At 48.2% G+C, this 15,848-nt stretch overlaps 1 protein-coding gene across 10 annotated transcripts in view; it reads left to right on the top strand.

The window, feature by feature from the left end:
* The window catches only part of grid1b (glutamate receptor, ionotropic, delta 1b), a 381,406-nt gene that overhangs the window by 347,431 nt on the left and 18,127 nt on the right, over nucleotides 1-15,848 (top strand). For all 10 annotated transcript variants that reach the window (XM_086194883.1, XM_086194877.1, XM_086194876.1 and 7 more), the window contains 6 exons: nucleotides 2,648-2,749; nucleotides 3,948-4,070; nucleotides 4,821-4,895; nucleotides 5,495-5,837; nucleotides 7,025-7,163; nucleotides 14,843-15,038. In XM_086194883.1, coding sequence (XP_086051009.1) covers nucleotides 2,648-2,749; nucleotides 3,948-4,070; nucleotides 4,821-4,895; nucleotides 5,495-5,837; nucleotides 7,025-7,163; nucleotides 14,843-15,038 — 978 coding nt within the window. The remainder of the gene's footprint in view (nucleotides 1-2,647; nucleotides 2,750-3,947; nucleotides 4,071-4,820; nucleotides 4,896-5,494; nucleotides 5,838-7,024; nucleotides 7,164-14,842; nucleotides 15,039-15,848) is intronic.

The raw sequence follows: 15,848 nt of genomic DNA, 5'->3' as shown, positions 1-15,848 counted from the left end.
TGCGTGCGCGCCGCCCTTGACTCGTGTTACCACCTCCGAGCTGCTGTCGAGCGTCGACGCCTGACACAAACGCAAACATTCGATCACGCTCATCCTGCGGCTCACTCGTGTTCACACGTGCCACTCGCAACCCCACCTGCTGCCGCTGGATTTGAGACCTGAACAGCGTCAAGGGTTCGATTTTTGTTTATCTTCCCTCAAAGAGAAGTTCCTGCGGGCTTTGAAGAGACATTCCACTTCATGGAAGTAGAAAGTACTCAAAGAGTAAAACCCCTCCGCCAAGGAGGACACGAGGAGACTAAGAATGCTGTCCAAATCCATTCATTTCCTTCACAACTGCTAAAAAGATACCCAGAGATCAACGTACAGAACAGTTCCTCTGATCTAGAACACAATCCACACCAGCTCATATGGTGCAGTCAGTCGTGCAGGCATCTACAGTACTACAATACCCACAATCCCTCAGCATTCATCCCAGTTCAGCCGTTTTGAACGTTTGGTTCGATTCCCCACCCGAAGGTCCCGGCCTGGACTCATCACCACATAACAGCTTTGATATTTCCTACCTTTACTTCTGTCCTGTATTTTAACATTTCCTTCAGGCCAGTAGTCTCACTTGACTCCTCCCGGCATGCAGCCGAGGACGACGCTGACATACATGACAATGATTCCACACGTAATTAAGTGTTGGTTTGTTTTATAATCACTGCGAGCCTGGAAATCACGCAATTACCCGAGACGCCACGCTGCCTTAATGAACACACTGTGTTCTATCCTACATGATCATTAGAGAACCATTAGCGGAACTATTTGTTTCAGGCGTCACAGCCACGTTGGCGTCGCAGTATTGTGCAACTGGCTGTTTACATCTCTGCACACTGTACATCAAGACGCACGTTTAGCGTAGCGGCGCTAATGAAGACATTCTGTCAGAGATTACACAGCTTTAACTGTCAAGTGAAATTAATCAGACCGTTGCTGATGTCACTGTTTATTATCCTCCTCTAATGTGAAAGTAGCCGGTTTTTATTGTATTGATTTATTTTATTTCATTATACATTGATGCGTGAAAGTGCCCATAAAGCGATTAGATTCATTATGGAATATCAGACAATGAGTTTATGAGGAATGACGGTGGCGGTTCTTTCATGAGGGGCTGTTTTTCTCAGAAGGAATGAAGCACTTAATGTTTACAAGCTCTTAACTGATGTGGCGCGGATTAATGGATTAAGTACACACTGACATGCAGAGTGTGAAGCCGATTCAACCATCAACCGCCCCTGCTAATCAATAAACTGTGTGTGTTCCCCTCGGACCGCCGCACTTCAGCTTCACACAGCCGAGCCAGATAACGTTACCACACAAAGGCGGGGGGGGGGGGGGGGGGGGGCAGTTTGTGGGTCTGTTTCTGTGGTAACTGGGATGCTCTTTATCAAAACCACACACACACACAGGCACTCAAAGTCCTATTATGCAAATGTACTTTAGCGATGATGATGCGCATCTGGTGACAAACGCTAGCAGCTGAAAACCATCGTGACTTGGTGGGTTGAGCTCAGATCCGTCCGTCTGCATCGTCCTTTCACTCGACCCACAAACGGGGGACGGAGGTCCCTTTATCCTCAAATAGCAGGAAATGTTTGGCCCAAATCTGTTCTCAGCTCACTTCTTCTACACTCCCTGTTTGGCCTCCACTCAGCTGTTGTGCTTGCGGCCGGTTCAAGATCCCCCGTATCGAACCCAAGTCACACCCAGACCGTTACAGTTGAGCTCCAGCTGGTCCTCAGGACACTTGCCAACACTTCAGCGTCCCAGATTAGGTTTAAATGCTCTGCCATCTTAGACGTAGCTTCATATCGGTCCAGCTTGTTCCCCCATTTTAGACCCATGATTCCTAAACTGGGCTTCTAATCTGTTGCGTCCTCTCAAATCCTCCATCAAAAATAAACCAGTGTTTCATATTTTTTCCCATCACGTTCTGCAGAGTTCTCACTCCACAACCAACATGTTGCCTCACTTGTGCAAATACGGAAACAAGTTTGTCCCACGTGAGCTGCAGACACCAGAGTCAGCCGCAGACAGAGAACCATCTGCTCCGGAGCTTCCTTTCCTGCGTCTGACAGAGCTAGCTTTAACGTTAGCTGTGTTAGCCTAGCCGCTGGTGTCACTCATTCTTTGACCGCCTCATTGCTGGGCTCAGAAGATTACATGAACCTGAAAACTGGAGCAAAGATGGCGTCTGCTCTCATCTGGGTGTGGATGTTTGCCTTCTAATTATGCAGCTTCGGCGATCGGGACTCTGTGGGAGGCGGCTGACCTCCTGGTGCTCTCTGACATGGGGGATGTTGGGGTCTTGCAGGAGGCAGCGGGTTTCTCTGGACCTAATTAGGTCAGGCTCGTTCTGTGTCTCCACTAACGGAGTGATGAATGAAAGCACGCTGGAGAGCTGTGTACATTGCTCCCTGCTCCGTCTGTTTATCCTCCCTGTCTAATTTGCAGCAAGTGCAGCCTCCTGCGGCGTTTGCTCCGCCTGTGTTCACCTCCTCCTCCTCCTCCATCCACAAACAAACACAGATAAGATGATTAAATCATGTGACTGATACCTCGCTTCTCTTTGCTAACACCCTTCTTCTCATCTTCTCTGCAGCTGGCGACGTGGGACTCGGTTCACGGACTGAACGGCAGCCTGAAGGAGAGTCGGATCGAGAACGGCATGCAGGGAGTGACCATCAAAGTGGTCACTCTGCTGGTACGTGAGAACGTTCTCCACCCCCTCCTCTCGCTACAAGTACAGAAATAAGCGTGAATCCGACAAATGCTTGCGCGTGATTTAAGAACTGATGTAAGGATTCCAGACGTGAACGGAGCCCAATGAAAATATGAAATCATGAACAACTCACATGACACACGCATGGGGGGGGGGGGGGGGGGGGTCAGAAATCAAAAACATTCTAACAGGATTAAAACGCTGAAATTTTCTCGATAGTAAAAAATAGCACTTCATTTTTCTAATTCTTTGACTATCGCACGGTTGTCACGAGGTTAAACATCAAAATTCCAAGCTGCGTGTCATCATTATCCCTTTGTATGTCAGAACTAGGACTTTCTTGTACGTAAGAATGACTTCTCTATCTCACATGTTTAAACACAAGCCTCATAATTGTGACCCCCCCCCCCCCCCCCGTCTCCAGCATCCTCACGGTACAGCAAGTGAGGAAGATTCTGAATCGTCCTGGGAGTTGTTTCATTGTCAGGGCTGATCTATAAAAACTTCAGTAAATCCACAGAAACGTTGAGTTAACACAGAAAAACAGCTTAGCAGCAGAGAGTCTTTCACAATTGACTCTCTCTTCCTCATGTTTCCCTTTTTTATTTATTTATTTTGGAGAGGGCATTGATCCAGCGCCTTGGCTTAAGCAGTGCCTCCGGTCAGCGCGATTAGTTTTCCAGATACGAACAGCCGAGCGTTTGATCCCACGACAGCAGCAGCAGGTTCAGGCGGAGCTTCCTCCTGTGCTGGCGCAGCAGCGATGAGTCGCAGGTCTAACCAAGCGAGACTAATACCTTCACCCGGCGCTTCATCCCCTGCAGCTGCAACACTTCCAGCTCTCGGCCGCAAACACACTTCACACAGCAGCCGCAGACACACACCACCAGCGCTGGCTTCTGATTGTACACGGGAGGAGAACTTCCTCTCCTCAGCAGCAGCCTGATCACTTTGAATCAATTATTGAAAAAAAAAAAGAAACTTCATGTCGTTACATCCCGCAGGTGCAGCTCGGTGCCACGCTGCTACTTGGTTCACGTCCGTCTGAATTCATCGGCGTGGAAAAACAAATGCTGGACTTCACAGTGGAACCTTGTCGGGTTCTTCCTTTAATTCTGGGTGTCTACTAGAAGACCCGTAGAACAAATGGCATTAAGTCCAGTGACTGGTCTCGTTGCAGGAGGACCCGTTTGTCATGGTGGCTGAGAACATCCTGGGGCAGCCCAAGAGATACAAAGGCTTCTCCATCGACGTCCTGGACGCCCTGGCCAAGATCCTGGGCTTCAAATATGAGATCTACCAGGTGGGCTGACACACACACACACACACACACACACACACACACACACACACACACACACTCATGTTTATTTAGTTCAGGGGGTGTGCAGCTTGTAGTGGCGGCTGCTAATTGAATAAGTCAAGTGCCAAATGTCCTTCTAGTTCCTGTGTATTTAGTCGAGTTATAATTCAGCGTTTTTTCTCTTCTTAAAAGGACCTCCGTGTATTTGAGGTCAGCCTTCACGCGTCTCTTAGGGCTTTTAGTCAACCAGCACTGGGTGGCCTAGTTTTCATTGACCAAATTGACGCTACAGTCCAGGTATGAGTTCGAACCAGGATCCAGTTGCAGAGGGCAGCACTTATTAACCTCTGTTTGGTCGGAAAACTTCAAAGCTTAAAGACTGCAGGCCCCCCCCCCCCCCCCCCGACCCCCTCAGATGAAAGTCAAAACAGACACTCACTTTCTCTCTTTTCTCACTTTTTTTTTAAATTAACAAATCACAATTACAGTAGAATCACCCTGTTGGATCTTAACGCACCCAAGATTTAATGACGCTTACGTCAAGCTTATTGATGCAAACGTGTCTTGGGTCCAGTTCAGATGTGACATCACATGTGATGTCGTACGAGATATTATACCAGAGTGTTTACACGTCTGCTGTCAGCACTGATAGATTTTGGAGTTGATCCTCTGAAATCTGACGTCTTCGGGGCAAGCACGACTTTGCCGCTGGTCTGAACTCATTAATCAAACCTGCTGCCTTCCTTCCAGGTGGCTGACAGTAAATATGGATCGCAGCTTCCCAACGGCTCCTGGAACGGCATGATCGGTGATCTCATCAACAAGGTAAAACACCTGACCTGCTGACGCCAAGAGTCGCAAAGTCAACTTTGAAGCCAGGAAAACATGCAAGTTCATGGTGGCTGACAGAACTGACTCGAGGTGAAATGAAGTCCACAGTTTCCACTTGTGAGAGTCTCTGTCAAACTTATCGTGAACTCCATTCAGAAAACATACTTTTTTAGAGTTGCTTGCTCGGGGAATTGCAGAGAAACATGACGAAGCCTGAAATTATACTTTGGACAAATCTGCATCATGATGTCATTTCATCAGCAACATTTTGATCTGTTTATTACAACGAAATCAAAAGTCCCCAGGGGACGGCTGAGAAGATGGTCGAGTACGATGTGACGTTACAGATGCTTTTCTGGGATTACGGGGCGGTCCATGGGTTGAAGGCATTTTTCAGATGAAAAGGGTGAATGTTTATGGGTGGATATTGTTTGTTGTAACTAACGTTTCCTCAAAAGATGAACCCAAGTTAACTTGTGAGAGTTGGGCTGAAGCCATTACTCCAAATAAACCCCTGAAATGAAACCCCGAATCCTTCTTTTCCCCCTTCCTCCTCCCCCTTCCTCCTCCTCCTCCTCCTCCTCCTCCTCCAGAGAGCCGACCTGGCAGTTTCAGCCATCACCATCACACCAGAGCGAGAGAATGTGGTGGACTTCAGCAAGCGGTACCTCGACTACAGTGTCGGCATCCTGCTGAGGAAACCCGAGGAAAAGATCAACATCTTCTCCCTCTTCGTGCCCTTCGACCTCGCCGTCTGGGCCTGCATCGCCGCAGCCATCCCTGTGGTGGGAGTGCTCATCTTCCTTCTCAACAGATTGCAGGCGCTGCGCTCCTCCTCAGCCCAGAATGTTCCACCGGGCCAGCACACCAATGGTGTGGGGTCGGGCACTCTGCACAGCGCCATCTGGATAGTATACGGAGCCTTCGTACAGCAAGGTGAGAGAAACCAGCAAGACTGTCCTCGTTTTGCGGGTAAATGTCTTCAAACATGTCCTCATAAAGACACAAGCACAAGTTCACCTCCACCAACCCACATATGTGCGCATGGCCACACATCTCAGTCATGAAAACACTCTCTCGACGCCAACCTGGAAACTAAATCCCTCGAACAACCATTTAAAGTTTTGGGGCAATTTGGCTCTTCCAAGCTCGTCAGACCCTCCAGGTGTCGCTGAACAAGGCCACACACACGCGCACGCACATTTTCCCAGCAGTGGGACCGAGCTGCATCCATTACGTCTAGCAGGTTGCCGAGGAAACCTTGAAGGCCAAACGGATTGTGATTAGACGCAGCCATGAAGGTTGTGTGCTCGCTGGGACAAAGCACCGCGGCAGGTACTCTCCTGGTTACTGAGAGCCACCTGTAACCGACGTGTCACCGGTTTGATACTTGAATGTGGGATCTAAAAATGGATGAAAGTGGCTGAGCAGCCACTGACTGGATGTAGCCAGTTGAGATACCCCACCCCCCTGCCCTACTGGTTTTTGGAGCCCCCTTATGATCTTCGAGGTTACCGCATCAAAACAAGAAGCACGAGCTCTCACCGACATCGACGCCCTGACTGCAAGATTAGCATAATTTGATGTTAGCTGGATTGTCCCTCAATCCCAATGTTAAAAAAGAGGCTCTAAAAAAAGCTCAGGGGCACTCACGCTGCATAGGAACATGAGAAACAGGAATGACATGCTAACTGTTTGAGGTACTGCTACTTTTGTGTTCCTGGCACCTGACAGGTTATCAGTTCGAACTCATGATGGCGCAAAAGAGCAAACACACCAACGCTTAGAAACTCACTTGCTAATACGTGACAACGTATAATTTGATATCAGAATTTAAATCGCAAAGTAAAATAAACTGAAAATGCAGGATAGACAAACATGAAAAATTGTCTGAGTGCTGGGATGCAAATTTAATTCAAGCACGTTAAAATTAACCCCCCCCCCCCTAAAAAATTAGTTAAAGAGGCCCAAACTGTTTGGTACAAGGCTGTAAACGAGCTTATTTATGCTGTCAAGTTCATTCATGATGGGTGTCTCACCTTGACCTCAACTTGTGTGTGTGTGTGTGTGTGTGTGTGTGTGTGTGTGTGTGTGTGTGTGTGTGTGTGTGTGTGTGCGTGCAGGCGGGGACGGTGTGGTCGGTTCAGTGGCCCTGAGGATCGTCATGGGAAGCTGGTGGCTCTTCACGCTCATCGTGTGTTCGTCGTACACCGCTAACCTGGCGGCGTATCTCACCGTGTCACGCATGGACCACGCCATACGGTAAAGTCCTGGCACACGCGTGCTAACATGTCGCTGAGCCCCACTGATGGGGGATAGAGGAATTTGTACATGTTAAACTGAAATAGCACGGCTGCACTGGCCCGGGTCGTACCTGCAAGCTACTTCACATCAGCGGTGTCTGGGTTGGAGACGTCCCTCCTCAGGAGGTTTACGTTTTTGTCCAAGTCTGACTCGACTACACTGAGTTGAACGATGCAGAAATAATGACATCATGAGTGCAACCCATGAATAAATTATTTGTCTCGTCTGACCGTAAGAAGACAAGCAAGCAACCTTTCAGGTGTTTGTTTTTGATGATGGGACGTAGCTCTCTTCTCCGTCGGTTTCTGTCATCGTGACTTAGCTTTCCTCCCTCATCACTTTGTTCGTCATCTACATCCTGAGTGTCCTCATAAATCCTGCAAGGACGGAAACAAACAACAAACATTTGACAACATCCGTCTCCTCTTGTCAGTGAGCTGGCTAACCTCTGTCAGTGGATAATTAGTGGAGAGAAAACAGAAAGCACACAAGCAGCTCTGACTAATGACTTGTCTTGAAGTTCCCTCCTGTGATGACTGACTCGCCTCAACATGGCCGCCGCTCCACAGCCGCGTGGTGTTAATTGCTCATTCAACCTTCGGCGTTTCTGACTCATTTGGCTGATTGTTAATCTTAAAGAAGCACCTGAACAGATCGATCACGTCTAATCGCTGCAGAGAAGAGCTGCAGTCGGTCTCTAATTTAATAAATCCTGGAGTGGATGGTGTCAAGTTAGAATGCAGGAGGAGAGCTGATCTTATGATGAGTTTAGAAGGTCGACAGTTTAACGAAAGAAATAGCTCTCCGCTCCGAATTACCAGAGAAGAAAGCCTCGGGGTTCAAGTATTTAATGCATCTGAAAAGGCAGAAAGTGTCTTCTTTTCCTACTCTCACAATCCACTCGGTCTTTCTAACATTTAACCCTCCCGCTGTTAACGAGGAACACGCTGACCTTCCCTCTGGTTCTGTGGGTAGAACCACCGTGTTCTGCAGCTCTGCGGATGCGGGAAGTAGGAACGGAATGTTTAAAGTGCTCCAAAGTTCAAGCGCGATATGCGCATCATGTACGGCTTCATCCTACAGGAGTCTGCTTGAATGCAAATGGTTCAGATAACAGCATATATTTGTGTTCAAGTGTCATGTGGAGAGCGTGTGTGCAGTTTTATGTTAATTCAGAAGCAGGATGAGCGCCGTTCATTTCATGCTGCCATGTGAAAAGGGTTTTCTGTGTTGGTCTCTTTCCCTCCGCCAGAACAAAGTTCTTGTTTGAGTCAACATCCGTTGCGTGTGAATGGTGACTACCGCTATGTGAGCCCCGCGGCGGCTTGGCGAGCTGACCAGGGTGACACCTCCTCTCACTCCAGCAACCCTGAGCAGGATGGATGGATGGATTTCAGAATGATGTTGAGATAAACACCTCATGGCCCAGATCAGGAGCCGTGCTCTATCTGCAAGAGAGCCAGGAGATAAACCATACAAAACCTGCTTTTCTGAATGGAGTCTGGTTTTAATCTCCGTTTGGAACAAAGTTCATGTTTTTGTTCCATTTCACCTGGTAACTTCCGGCTCCATATTCCAGTCTCGCAGCGTGAAAGACCTTTGCATGTGGCATCTTTGTCCTGTCACCTACTTTCGTCACTGGCTACGTTTCCATCGACGCAAATATTCCAGCGTTTTCTGATAATTTAATCAGAATAAGGTCAGAATCAGAGGAAGCAGAACCTGGATCAGGACGTTTGGAGGATTCTGATGACTGCAGGCATGTACACAAGTCCAACCGGAGTTTTTTCAGCTTGTATACCGTACAGCTGCTTCGAGTCTGCTTCCTTCCACAGCCACTAGAGGACCTCTACAACATAACCGGGACTCGTTTGGGGTTAGAATGGATAATCTGGTTGTTTTTAATCTTCAGCACATGTAGGACAAGCTCATTGATGCCACCAACAATTAAATATTATCCTCATCTTCCCCCTAAATGTACAAAACGGCGTGAACAATCTATCCGTGACACGAGGCGCCAGCTCTCCCTGAGCTTGAGTCGGTGGCTGATAGCAAACATCCTGTCCAATCAACAGCCCCGATGAGGAGAGCAGCTGATGGGCGTCATTAGAGTGAACCGCCTGAACCCGAGTCAGCTCCGACGGACTGTGACTGAATGTTCCAAACATGCTGGGATAAACAGTTCCAGGTATAATTTTGCCTTTATACGTATTGCTCCCATAGCAGCTGATTTTCAAACAATCCCAAAGTGCTTCACACAGGAAAAAAACACAAATGGAAAAAAAAGGAGGGGAAAAAAACAGTAAAAACAAGCGGGATAAAATCAATAAACCAAACAAGCAAAGAGAATTAATTAAAAGCAAAGTCCAAGGGATAGTTTGAAGTGTTTGACGTGAAGTTACACGAGGTCAGCATTTACAGCAGGAGCCTGAGCGCAGCCGTCGAGAGCAGTGGGCTGCAGGAAGGCGTATTCATCCGCCTAAATATGATAGAGGCCTATAAATAACGCTGCATCTGTAACTACAGCAGAGACACGCCGCCCCGATGATGGTGGTCATCCGTCATCATAGCCAGCTTGCTGAGAATGTGGCGCTAATCAGAGCACAGCCTGTTTGTTGCTGATGGGAAGAAGACCCAGGTGTCACTTTCACTGCCTCTGGCCTCCCCCTACCTGCTTCCTGTCCGTTCCAGCCCTGAGTTTCATATTTAAGTGCTCGTTTGAAAAGGTTTGCAACCTCGTTATCCACTTCCGTGAATAAAATCACCAGATTCGAATGAAAACGTTGATAGAATCGAGACGTTTGGATTGTTTTTGGTTTTGTTTGTGTTCGGTCTGCTTCAGTTCCTTGGAGCGATGCATTTGCTGCGGGGCAGAGTTGAAGGAGCCCAGACAACAACAGTCGGATCGGTCTGAGTGTACGCTTACGCAGCAGCATCTCGCCGCTCCGGATGATTAGCAAACATCAGATGTGGGCAGGAGTCAGTTGCGCCCCTGTCACATGTTGTTTACATCCCATGATCCTCTGGGTTTTGGTTGACTTCCTACAACTGGGTCAGACTGAGGTTGCACTGCAATCCATCAGCAACAGGTGGTGGAGGTGGTCTTAGACCGGTGCAAGATCAGCGTGAGTGTTTGACCCGCACCAGGGTCCAGTTAAACCGGACCCAGCGCCCACTGAGGTGGACCAATCAGACGCTCCTGGATGTGTCAAGGTGATGGACGCGGTCGAGGCCTGCTGTTGCTCCCCTGCTGCTGTTGAGAGTTGAGATCATCCACCAGCGCACACACACACACACACACACACACACACACACACCTACATATAATGTATCTATATGTTAATGCATTTGCATCATGCTCCACAGCATTTACACACACTTGACATTCATCTTCTTTTTACTGGTATTTGTTTAATGTCATTTGTCCCTGATTTTCCCGTCTTAAGGTGGTGAACAGCCACTTCATATCTGTGCAGTGACACAACGGCGCTCTCCTCTCCTCTGAGTATCAAATCCAGGTTGACATTTCCATCAGCAAATCCCCGGTGCCTTGCTCTGTGAAGGGCGATTCATGCCGGAGAGAGCGGCGTGGCGAGTAAATGCTAAGTACAAGACTTCGCTTCCACAGACATTCAATGAATGCTGAAGTGCAGATTTGCATGCAGATTTGCATGCAGTGCAGACGTGCGCAAAGCCCATCAGACTCGCCGTGACTGACGGCCGTCTCAGCAGTGCGAAGCCCATATCTGCTCATGTGTCCGTCATACGACTCGCCACACGCAGGAAGGAGGTAAATGTGAAAGTTTGTTAACGACATGGCGGAGTTCACGAATAGCCAATTACATCACGCTGTCAAAACGCCAAGTCGAAGGAGGAAAATCGATCCAAGCCTCTCATTTAAGTTTCTCTGCTGTGGAAAAGTCCAAATGTTTCACAAACTCTTCTGGTTCTGTTTCGACAGACCGGCGTCACCCCTGGGTGTTCCCTCTCACGTCTCGGTGGCTGTGACGGCCGCCGGCCTGTTCCTGTGTTGTCCGTGTGTGCATCTCAGTCTTGTTACTGCGACATCGCAGCAACGCCCTGAGGGACTCCACACACTCCCAGGATGATCGGATTCCACCTTTGACGGTGTCATATGTTCACCGACTCTTGGAAACATCAGGAACTTTTTTTTTTAACAGCCTCTGAGCTGAAAAAACACAGAATTTATTTTCCTACACAATGTGGTTCACACAAACGCTTTACAACTGAGGACATTTTTCCATCCCTCCATCTTCTGCCTCTTCTCCTGTTGAGGGTGGTGGGGGTGGAGCCTATCCCATAGACTTCCCCCTGGACAGGTCACCAGTCCATGGCAGGGCCAACACATAGAGACAGACAACCATTGGCTCTCCCAGCCACGCCTACGGTCAATTTAGAGCCTGGATTAACCTGGTCCCCTCTTGATGCTTCCTGCTCCACCATGGATGACATTTTTAAAAAAGTTTAAATTAGATTCAATTTTCCAAATTTGAACTTCCTGATGGAAACCTAGGTGATACATTCAAGGACAAACTCTCATCAGGACCATTTGGATCCAGTTTTTGAAGCGAAGCCACTTGACCCGACTGTTCTTTTGTGACTGTGAGTCCTCGTTCTGCTCGGCTCATTCAGAACAGCGATATTTGATTTTGAGGGTTCTCAAATAACAACAGCAGACCTGGAAAATACTAGAAGAGAGAAAAACATCTGCAGAGAGGAAGACAGGGAGACGAGGGGAGCGAAAAGAAGCTGACGACGGAAGTGGGAAAAGCTGGAAACTGAGAACTGTCAAACTAGACAAAACAAACAAGTTGGACATTCACTCAGATGTTTCTGAATTTTAACCAACTTTCCAGCAGTAAAATACTAATAAATGCAATTATTTCACAACTCTTGTGATATTGTTTTGTCAGCGGTGTCACACGAGGCTCCTCTGGTTTGTACTCGTCAGTTATCAGAGTGAAAAGCTCATATTCACTTATCACACAGCAGGAAGTCCTCCTCAATCAGGACTCTGTATTTCCCTCTCTTTTTTTAATGACCAATTTGTGAGCAGAGTTTTTTCCTTCTTTTTTTTTTTTTTGCTTCATCAAAATCGTTTCTCTTGCCCACGAAACACAACCACGATTCTTTTGACCACAGTGATAAAAAAAACTACCTCAGGAAGGTTTTTGAAAGGTTTTCCTGCTTTTTCGAGCAGCGTCTCGTCCGTGACCTTCCATCCATCCATCCATCCATCCCTCCAACCATCCCTCCATCCATCCATCCCTCCCTCCAACCATCCCTCCCTCCAACCATCCATCCATCCCTCCAACCATCCATCCATCCATCCCTCCATCCATCCCTCCAACCATCCATCCATCCCTCCATCCATCCCTCCAACCATCCATCCATCCCTCCAACCATCCCTCCAACCATCCATCCATCCATCCCTCCATCCATCCCTCCAACCATCCATCCATCCCTCCAACCATCCATCCATCCATCCCTCCATCCATCCCTCCAACCATCCATCCATCCCTCCAACCATCCATCCCTCCCTCCAACCATCCATCCATCCCTCCAACCATCCATCCCTCCCTCCAACCATCCCTCCCTCCAACCATCCATCCATCCCTCCCTCCAACCATCCCTCCCTCCAACCATCCATCCATCCCTCCCTCCAACCATCCCTCCCTCCAACCATCCATCCATCCCTCCAACCATCCATCCATCCATCCCTCCATCCATCCCTCCAACCATCCATCCATCCCTCCAACCATCCATCCATCCCTCCATCCATCCTTCCATCCCTCCTTCCATCCATTCCTCCATCCATCCATCCATCCCTCCATCCATCCATCCCTCCAACCATCCATCCCTCCTTCCATCCATCCCTCCATCCCTCCCTCCAACCATCCATCCCTCCAACCATCCATCCCTCCTTCCATCCATCCCTCCAGCCATCCCTCCATCCATCCATCCCTCCAACCATCCATCCCTCCTTCCATCCATCCCTCCATCCCTCCCTCCAACCATCCATCCCTCCAACCATCCATCCCTCCTTCCATCCATCCCTCCAGCCATCCCTCCAACCATCCATTCCTCCATCCATCCATCCATCCATCCCTCCTTCCATCCATCCATCCATCCATCCATCCATCCCTCCATCCATCCATCCATCCATGTTCTCCCTCTTATCCTGTTCAGGGTGGTGGGGGTGGAGCCTATCCCAGCAGCCTTCACCATGGACAGGTCACCAGTCCATGGCAGGGCCAACACATAGAGACAGACAACCATTGGCTCTCCCAGCCACGCCTACGGTCAATTTAGAGTCTGGATTAACCTGGTCCCTCTTGATGTCTTTGGACTGTGGAGGAAGCTGGAGTACCAGAGAGAACCCAGCAGGAACAGGGAGAACATGGAGACTCACCCAGAAAGACCCCGTGCTGGAGCCAGGGCTCCACCCACAACCTTCTTGCTGGGGGGCCACATTGAGGACCACTGCACCACCGGGCCGCCCCTGTGACCTTCCATAATGGGATAATCAAAACATGTTAATGGAAGAGTGACAGAGAAAGAAGGAGTGGTGGTGGTTGTAGGACGCTCTTCCTTTACTTTGGTAAAAACACAACAACCGAGATAAAGCAGTTCTCAGATAATCTCCATTCAAAAATACTGCTTAGCTCAGAGGAGGACAGCGTTCGACCCTCACGAACTCCTCCAGATTTGCCCCGGACATTCGCGGAGTCTCAGGGATGAACTGACGAGACTTTGGTGGTCAGAGCTCACTGTGACGTCATAGATGTGGTATTTTATGGTTTGGAATAACTGAACCTTTGAAAATAGAAATAAAAAAGCAACTGCTGCTAACAGATTGTGTTGCAGAAATGTAAATGAGATTCTGTTTTAAATCTAAATTTGCTTCAGAGATGATCAGATTACCATCCTGGTGAAAAGAGACGGCTTTGATCCTCTCTGAAGGATAACAGTGACATGTCTCTGAAGTAATTGAGGGCTTTATTCAGGTTTTACTGTATCAAAAGAGGTCGTCGAGTGTGATAATCTGTCTTAAATGCGGTTTACAGCTGAATATGAAGTTAACAGCCACCCCCCAGGGCCTCAGCGGCTTTACATGGACTCGCTGTGACACTCTAATCCATCTTCAGTCTCCAGCAGGATTGTAATTATGTCATTAAAACTGGAGTTATCAACATGATCCCGACGTCCGCCTCGTTCACTTCAAAGACATTAAGTCACAAATTAATAAGAACATTAAGAGAAAAGCCAACAGTCAACACGCGTCATGATGCGACTGATTGGCTCCTCTGCAGCGCCGGGCTTCATGCGTTGTTGCTGCCACACTCACAGATTCCTCCATCAACGTGTACCGCTGTAATTACCCAGAGAAACACACCAACAGTTGTCCTAATGACCACATTTAAAACGCATTAACATCACGTATAAAAAGGAAAGAAGCAACCGTGCGTAACAGGCAAAGGTTCCATTCCATTCCATGGACGCCGTCAGAGTTGCAGACAAAAACGTGAAAAAATACTGTGTAGCTTCGGTCAGTCACATGACCTCTGTAGCAAAGGTTAAAAACATCTGTCCTAACCTGTCCCTGTGTCTGCTAGGTCCTTCCAAGACTTGGCGAGGCAGATCGACGTGGACTACGGTACGGTGAGGGACTCGGCGGTCTACGACTACTTCAGGAACAAAGGCACCAACCCCCTGGAGCAGGACAGCACCTACGCAGAGCTGTGGAGGACCATCAGCAAGAACAACGGCATGGACTACTCCGTGTCCAGCCCGTCTGAGGGCATACGCAAGGTGAGAAAGAACGATGGAAACCTTCTATCGGGAGGCGGAACCACGGGAGACAGGATTTTAGAAGCAGCCATCGCAGCTCTGAAAAATGCTGCATGCTAGCATCCAGCTAGGCTAATAAAATGATGATGTCATGGTGCACTTCCATCTCGATTAAGGTTGTTAGCAAATTAGCACGGTGGCTCCTCCTGGTGGTGGTGCAAGCACAGAGGAAAAGCAACGTCTCACTTTAAACCTTCATGTCAGTTGGACTTCGACCCTGGAAATAAAATTGGTGATACACTTCGACATCAGTGGTGATACGAAAACTGTAAAAATGGCTCGTTGACCACTTGATCCGCTAATGGCTAACAGCTAATAGAGTAAAATCATAAAAAAGAGACGTGTCTTATGTTTCCAGTCTAGAAATAAAACCTGGTCCTGGGTTGAGGTCTCCAGATCTCACTGAAACTTAGAAATCCCCCCTCCCCCCAAAATGTGTTCACAATATTTATCCTTCTTTCGTGAGTGATGCTCAGCGAAACATCGTCTACAACAGAAGAGCTGTCAATTACCAGCTTCCAGCAGAAATTACTTTGAAGTCTGAAATGAATGGTTTTATTTCTGAAAGTGTGATTTTGAGCGTCAAATGACTGATAAGGGATCCGATTCCTGCGTCCGTTATGAAGGAAAATATCTCTTTCTACGAAGGTCCCTGCTGAGCAAAGACACTTCAGATGTGGCCAGTTGAGGGTCCAGAACACGGAGGCGGCTGATGAGTGAGAAACAAAAAAAATCCATTAAAGCAGCAGAAGAATCTTCAGTTGGAACAGA

This window comes from Aulostomus chinensis, chromosome 23, assembly GCF_037954235.1.
Source record: "Aulostomus chinensis isolate RoL2024-O1b breed Wild chromosome 23, RoL_Achi_v1.0, whole genome shotgun sequence".
In the NCBI taxonomy this organism is placed as follows: Eukaryota; Metazoa; Chordata; class Actinopteri; order Syngnathiformes; family Aulostomidae; genus Aulostomus; species Aulostomus chinensis.
Note: the sequence above shows the minus strand (reverse complement) of the source record. Positions and strands in the feature narration are given on the sequence as shown.